The 6,503-nt window shown below is 40.1% G+C and overlaps 1 protein-coding gene across 1 annotated transcript in view; it reads right to left on the bottom strand.

Moving 5' to 3' along the window:
- Nucleotides 1-4: 4 nt before the first annotated feature.
- LOC104461323 (nebulin-like) overlaps nucleotides 5-6,503 on the bottom strand; it is a gene marked incomplete at both ends in the record, with an annotated part of 47,774 nt that continues 41,275 nt past the window's right edge. Inside the window, 6 exon segments of the mRNA XM_010072865.1 lie at nucleotides 5-25; nucleotides 517-609; nucleotides 1,447-1,620; nucleotides 2,030-2,122; nucleotides 3,340-3,432; nucleotides 5,803-5,895. Of these exon segments, the coding sequence (XP_010071167.1) occupies nucleotides 5-25; nucleotides 517-609; nucleotides 1,447-1,620; nucleotides 2,030-2,122; nucleotides 3,340-3,432; nucleotides 5,803-5,895 (567 nt within the window).

Here is a 6,503-nt window from a genome sequence, read left to right as displayed (position 1 = left end):
TCCCCAGCTCCTCTTTGTACAACACCTGTACGGTAACATGGGAGTTTAAAAAAAGTTAAGAACAAAAAAAATATACCGCATTTGATGGTATATAACACATATAACTTTTATGCCCACTAAATCTACTAGAAAGCAGGAAAGATTAGGAAGTATAAACCAGTTAACAATTGTGACAAAGTCAGAGGAAGTCTTCTGATAGCTGGCAATACTGCATCCTAACGCTTAGATACGCTCCAACAGAATAACGAAGCCTTAGAGGATTGGACTTAAGCAAATGAAAACCCCAGTGTTTCTTCAAAATGCAAAATACCCTCACAAAAAAAAAAAAACACTTTAAAGGACGTGAAGCATCAAGTGTTATGATTATAAAAAAACCTTTTAAAAGATAAGTACATAAGATATAACTAACAATGACTAGAAATTTTAATAGCAGAAATTAATTAATTTGAGAGAGTAGAAAATGTATGTGTTAAATGGTTATAGGGAACTTTCTTCCTTGAATTACAAAAAAAATACCGAGCTAAAGTTTTCTTGATTGCGTTTGACCCTCTCCATCTCAGGAGTGACAGGTACTGGGGTCCCGATCCCCAGCCCCTCTTTGTACATCACCTGTGTGGCAACAGGGAAGTATTCAAAAAAAAATAAAATAGGGAAGGGAAAGGAAAGAGGAGGGCAGGGAGGAGAGAGAGAGAAGAAAAGTAATTCACATAGTGAAACATCAAAGTATAAAAATATAGTTTTGTCAACCTTGTTCAAAGGCTATCAAAAAAAAAATATTTGGCTAATATTACTAGGAGGAGTAAGAACTGCAGGAGTGTTTGTGCAAAGCACAACTTGTACCGAGTTACCAGAAAGCTCTTTGCATTTATGTCTTTTTGCTCAAAGGAGTTTCCTTACTCAGACAAAAGCTCTTGAATGAGCAGCTTTGCCTCTAAGATTTCTAAGCAGGCTCATCAGTATAAAAGAGCCACGATGGCCTCAGAAATAATTAAATGTAGCAAAAAGTTTAAGAACAGTGGCTTCTCTGAGCTGTCCTGTTAACTCAGGACTGGATTTCGCACCGGTCGTGTCTGAATTGGGTCACAGTCTGTCAAATTAGTCCTAAGCTGCTCTAATTAAAACAGAAATACAGAACAAAATTATGACATAGGTGGCTTTGCTTCAGGAGGCGTTAAGAGTTCATTTCCCATTTGCAGGGCAACCAGCGTGGTGAGCCTGGAGCCTGTTAGAAGGGTGGGCTTTGTTACCGACCACTCGGACCACCGCTGTGGCACCGGGGAGAAAAAGAGGGTGCTGCTTAACTGCTTCAGGTAAATGGGGTTAAAAATCTCACAGCTGCAAGAATTTAACGACAATTAAGTTTGAGTGAAAATTTAAAGGTAAGGATACTGACAGGGGTTTAGTGATTTGATTAAGAAAAGGGTTGTTCAAAGGTCAGCAAAGAACTGAAAGAAAAATGCAGTATGGAGGAGTTAAAGGGATTTGGTTTGCGTTTGGAGTGGTAGGGTTTGTTTTATTTAGCAATACCGAGCTAATGTGTTCTTGATTGCGTTTGACTCTCTCCATCTCTGGAGTGACGGGTGTGGGGATGCCGGTCCCTAAGCCCTCTTTGTATAACACCTGTGAGGTACAAGAAAGGTTCCACAAAAAAAAAAAGCACTCAACACAGGCCAGATCATTACATCTCACTATTTGGTGAGTTACGTCTAGCGTTAGGATCACTTTTTGATTAATTTCACACTTGCTCTAGAGGCAAATATTAAGGAAGGGGCTGATGGTGGATTATTCTGTAAATACATAACTACAGATGCTAGAAGATAAAGGGTTAAGAAAAATAAAGCATGTAAAGTTGTGAATTACCAAAAAAAGTTAAACCACAAAAAGGTGGCATATAAATGAGTTAAAAATACTGCCAGGGAGAAGACAGGAGCAGGGTGAGATTCTAAACCATTGAAGAAAACCAGATTATATGTTAGGATGTTATGCAAAAATAAGTTGTTATGATTTTTTTGTTGTTGTTTTTAAATACCGAGCTAATGTGTTCTTGATTGCGTTTGACTCTCTCTATTTCTGGAGTGACAGGTGTGGGGATACCTGTCCCTAGGTCCTCTTTGTACAACACCTGCAGAACACAAGCACCCGGCAAGGTGAGAAGATCATATTCCTTCCACAGAACATTTGGATAGATAATTTACCTGGTTTATAGGGAAACATAATCTGGAATTATACGCAAATATATGCACAATTTATTTTACTCAGTGTGCAACTTTTTAAGTTCAGCAAAGTTCTTAGCGTCTGTGTGAAAGTGCTTTAACACATTGGAGTCAGTCAAATATTTCATTAGAGTAGCACACAGGTTTGTCTATTTGTTTGGAGCACTACTATTTTACTTTAAGTCTCTAGCAGGAAAACAATTGAGCTTTGCTCTCATATTATTAGATTTAAATTAACCTGCAATTGTTTGATTTTTAAAATTGCGTTCTTTCAGGAAAGGAATTGCATAGGAGATGCCTGGGTTGGTTTAAAACCTGATCATGTAGAAAAACATTAAAAATGCATTAATGGTTCTTCTTGCAACTAGTAAAATACTTGCAACAAAAAGAGATAACAAAAAAAATAATCACAGCTTGATGTTATTGAAATAATGAAAAAATACAAAAATAAAGCACTCACAGGAAGGGAAAACAAAGTATGTAAAAGAAAAAAATGAAGAATAATTTGAAAAAAACAACTCAGTTGTAAAAAAGTGAGCTGTAAAAAACATTAGTATCACAAACAGCTCAAAAGGGAAACAGTACTCACAGAATCAGAAATGGATAAACATAATATTCTCGTTATCTGGGTGTCACTGCTCCTCAGCACTGTACAGCAAACATCTGAGGTACCAGCAACCACAAGCCCCTATCCTGCCTCCATTTGGTATGCAGAGATCAGAGTAAAGCAGCAGAGGCTCAATCAGGAGAGCATGTTGTGGTTAACTAGCTATGGGAAGAGCCAGGTACTGTTTCCACTTCTAATTGTCACTAGGTTTTGTGACTACAAAAAGGGCTCCAATTATTTTTCCCCACAAAGTTCTCTTTAGCTGTTCCATTTTTTTCGGAGTAATTGTAAGGCATCATCTGGGTATTTTTTGTTTCTAGTTCAGTGTTTAGAAAAGATCACAGAAGCGACACAGAGAAGTGTCTGACTGCAATGATCACTGCAAAATTTGTATATTTCCTCAATATAGGGATTTAAGAGATTGGTCTCTTTTCAACAAAAAATACCCACAGACACTACCAAAGGTTGGCGCTTGAGCTCTGTGTGAGTATGGGGTAAGGAGAAAACATCGGCCATTACCGAACTGATGTGCTTCTGTGTCTCCTTGACACGCTTCACTTCTGGGAGATCAGGAATTGGAGTTCCTTTTCCAATACTCTCCTTGTACTTAACCTGCAAGGCAGCAGACATCAGAAAAAAGTAAAAGGACTTAATTAAAGCCCAGCTGATGCAGGTATGCCTAAGAAGTTCCATGAATAACGAAACATAGGCCCTTTGCACTTTACAAACTTACACAAAGCTCAGGTACTAAATGTATTCTGATAGAAGGAAATCATCAAGGAACCTTCTATGGGAGTTATCGATACCTAACTCTGCCACACTTCTACAAAGCACTTTAACAACTCAGCTCAGGGTAGAAAAGCAGAGTCTTCTTCGAGACAGAATTTGTCAATTGAAGCTTAACATTTGGGTATCTAATATCTCCCAGGAGCTTAATTTCAGCAAGAACAAACCTCCTGATTTATAACAACTGAAACATTTCAAGGTTTCTTACACTGAGTTCCAAAACACTGTGATATTAAATATTTAAAATAATTCCTAAAAACCTTAGCCTTGTGAAATAGGCACCTAGGTTCATATGTGGATACATAAAGAGCATCATCCTGATCTCGAGGAGACTGAAAATGTAAAAGATCTCCTTGGCTTAAACACGAGGAAAGAGCTGCTCCCATCACCTTTACAAGCAATCTGCTAGAAGGTAACTTTAGCCCCTGGTGTCACTTTGAGTGGCTCTTTACTTAACAGGGATTTCTAAAAACAAGCGTAAATACCTTTGAACCTGACGCCACTTGGTCTTTCCACCAGCGAAAGAAGGATTTTTGATTTGTGAAAGACTATCACATTCAACAAAGGCAAGCCATCATACCACATTTTAACAATTACAGTGCTATTTGCTTTTCTACTTTAGCATGACAAAAAAAAAGGAATAGCATCTCACAAGAACATATTTAACACACTGTGCATGAAACAAATCGGCTGCAATGTTAGTATGTCAGCATTCACAAAAGCAAGAAAAAGACTGACAAGTTTCAAAAGAAAAGTAATACATACAATTATTCCAATTTTAGGGTGTTACCATTTTTTAATATAATTTACGAGACATGCTTTAGTAAGGCTTTTCCCACTGTTTGCCCTGGAATCCTCCCAGACACGCTAACGAAGTGTGGGTTAGATAAGTGCACAGTGACATGGACGGAAAACTGGCTGAAGAGCTGGGCCTGGAGCATCTTCATCAGTGGCACAAGGGCCAGCTGGAGGCAAGTCATCAGTGGTGCACCCCAGGGGTCAATACTGGGGCCAGTATGGTTTAACATCCTCACCAGTGACAGAGCGCACCCCCAGCAAGTTTGCAGATGACGGAAAACTGTGAGAATGGGGTGATTCACCCAAGGGTTGTGCTGCCAGCCAGAGGGACCTCAACAGGCCGGAGACGTGGGCTGAGGGGTGTCTCCTGAAGTTCAGCAGTGGGAAACGCAAAGTGCTGCACGTGGGGAGGAATAACCCCAGGCAGCAGAGTGTTCTGGTGAGTGACTGTCTGGGAAGCAGCTTTGCAGAGAAGGACCTTGGGGACCTGGGGGACAACACGCTGACCATGAGCCAGCAACGCACCCTCACGGCAGAGGCGGCCAACAACCTCCTCAGCTGCGTTCAGAAGGGCATTGCCAGCAGGTCGAGGGAGGTCATCCTTCCCCTCAGCACTGCTGGGGCCACATCTGGAGTTCTGTGTCCAGTTCTGGGCTCACCAGTATGAGAAATATCACTGGAACAAGTCCAGTAAGAAACAGCATCTTTGATGTGAGAAGGGGTTTGGAGAGCTGGTGCTCTTCAGCCTGGAGAAGAGTGGGCTTGGGGGAGGGAACTTGTCAATGTGTGTAAATACCCAGTGAGAAGGAATGAAGAGGAGGGAGCTACTCTTCTCACTAGAGCTCAGTGACAGGACAAGAGGTAATGGGCACAAGTAATAATAAAAAACAAAGCAAAACAAAAAAAAAGGAAAACATAAAATTCAATCTGAACAGAGGAAAACACTTTTACTGTGAGGGTGGTCAGGTTGCCCAGAGAGGTTGGGGAGTTTCCATCCTTCGAGATATTCAGAACTCGCCTGGATGTGGTCCCAGGCAACCTGCTCTAGCTGGTTCTGCTGGACTATCAGGGTTGAAGTAGATGATCTCAAGAGGCCCCTTCCAACCCAAATGACTCTTTGATTCTGTGCTTAACAAACTGTGGCTGGGATGAGATTAAAGTGATGGCAAGAGCTTTCATGTTTTAGAAATGGATTGTAAGTAAGAAATTGAATGTTAATCATTAGGAAGATTACTGTTTAAGTAAAAAGAGTAGGCAAAAACTTCTAGAAAGTAACCCTTAGCTGGATGGATTATTGTCAAACCATTGTTACCAACACTTAAAGAAATGAGGGGGAAAAATATATTATTTCAAGTCGAATTAGCACTGGTAGAGTATTAAAAATCAATTGTTTTGTACCGAGCTGATTGCATCCTGGGTTCGTTTAACTCTCTGCATCTCTGGTGTCTTTTCAATAGTAGTTCCAGTTCCAATATCTTCTTTATATAAAATCTTAATATTTAGAATGAAGACAACAAGGTTAAGCGTTCAAAACACAACATTGTTTCTTCTAGAGAGTGAACACAGCTCATGACAGCGATTTGCACACAACAGCACAGGCTGAAAGACAACTCGGAGGAAAATCTCCAGCCACTGCCTTATTGTCTCTCTGAAATCTGTCCTGCTGCACGAGTGCCATTTGTGCACAAACAGGGGCTGACGGTTTCTATTTGTAGTAATGCATTTTAAGTAGAATATCGAAACATTTGTAGGCTAATTTTAGGATTGTATTTATTCTAATTTGTTCCTTTTGTTCTAATTTGTTCTATTATGTTTTACGCAAACGTCTTCCACTGGGTTACTAAACGAATGGTGCTAGTGGCAAAATGATGCAGCAGACTTTAGAGACTTCATGGTAACACACGAAATGTGGAACAAATCAGGCACACGGGTCACTTTTCACTGAAAGAAGACAGCTGCAGCACAACAAGAATACACTACTTACATGGTAGCAGGACAAGAGAAAGGTGGATACTAGCAATGCCAGTTTAAGCCCAGGACTGATTGTTTAACTACGTATATGTGGACGAGTGCAATCAGGGCACTCCACAAATAACAGT

This window comes from Pterocles gutturalis, unplaced genomic scaffold (assembly GCF_000699245.1).
Source record: "Pterocles gutturalis isolate BGI_N339 unplaced genomic scaffold, ASM69924v1 scaffold38132, whole genome shotgun sequence".
Lineage (NCBI taxonomy): Eukaryota > Metazoa > Chordata > Aves > Pterocliformes > Pteroclidae > Pterocles > Pterocles gutturalis.
Note: the sequence above shows the minus strand (reverse complement) of the source record. Positions and strands in the feature narration are given on the sequence as shown.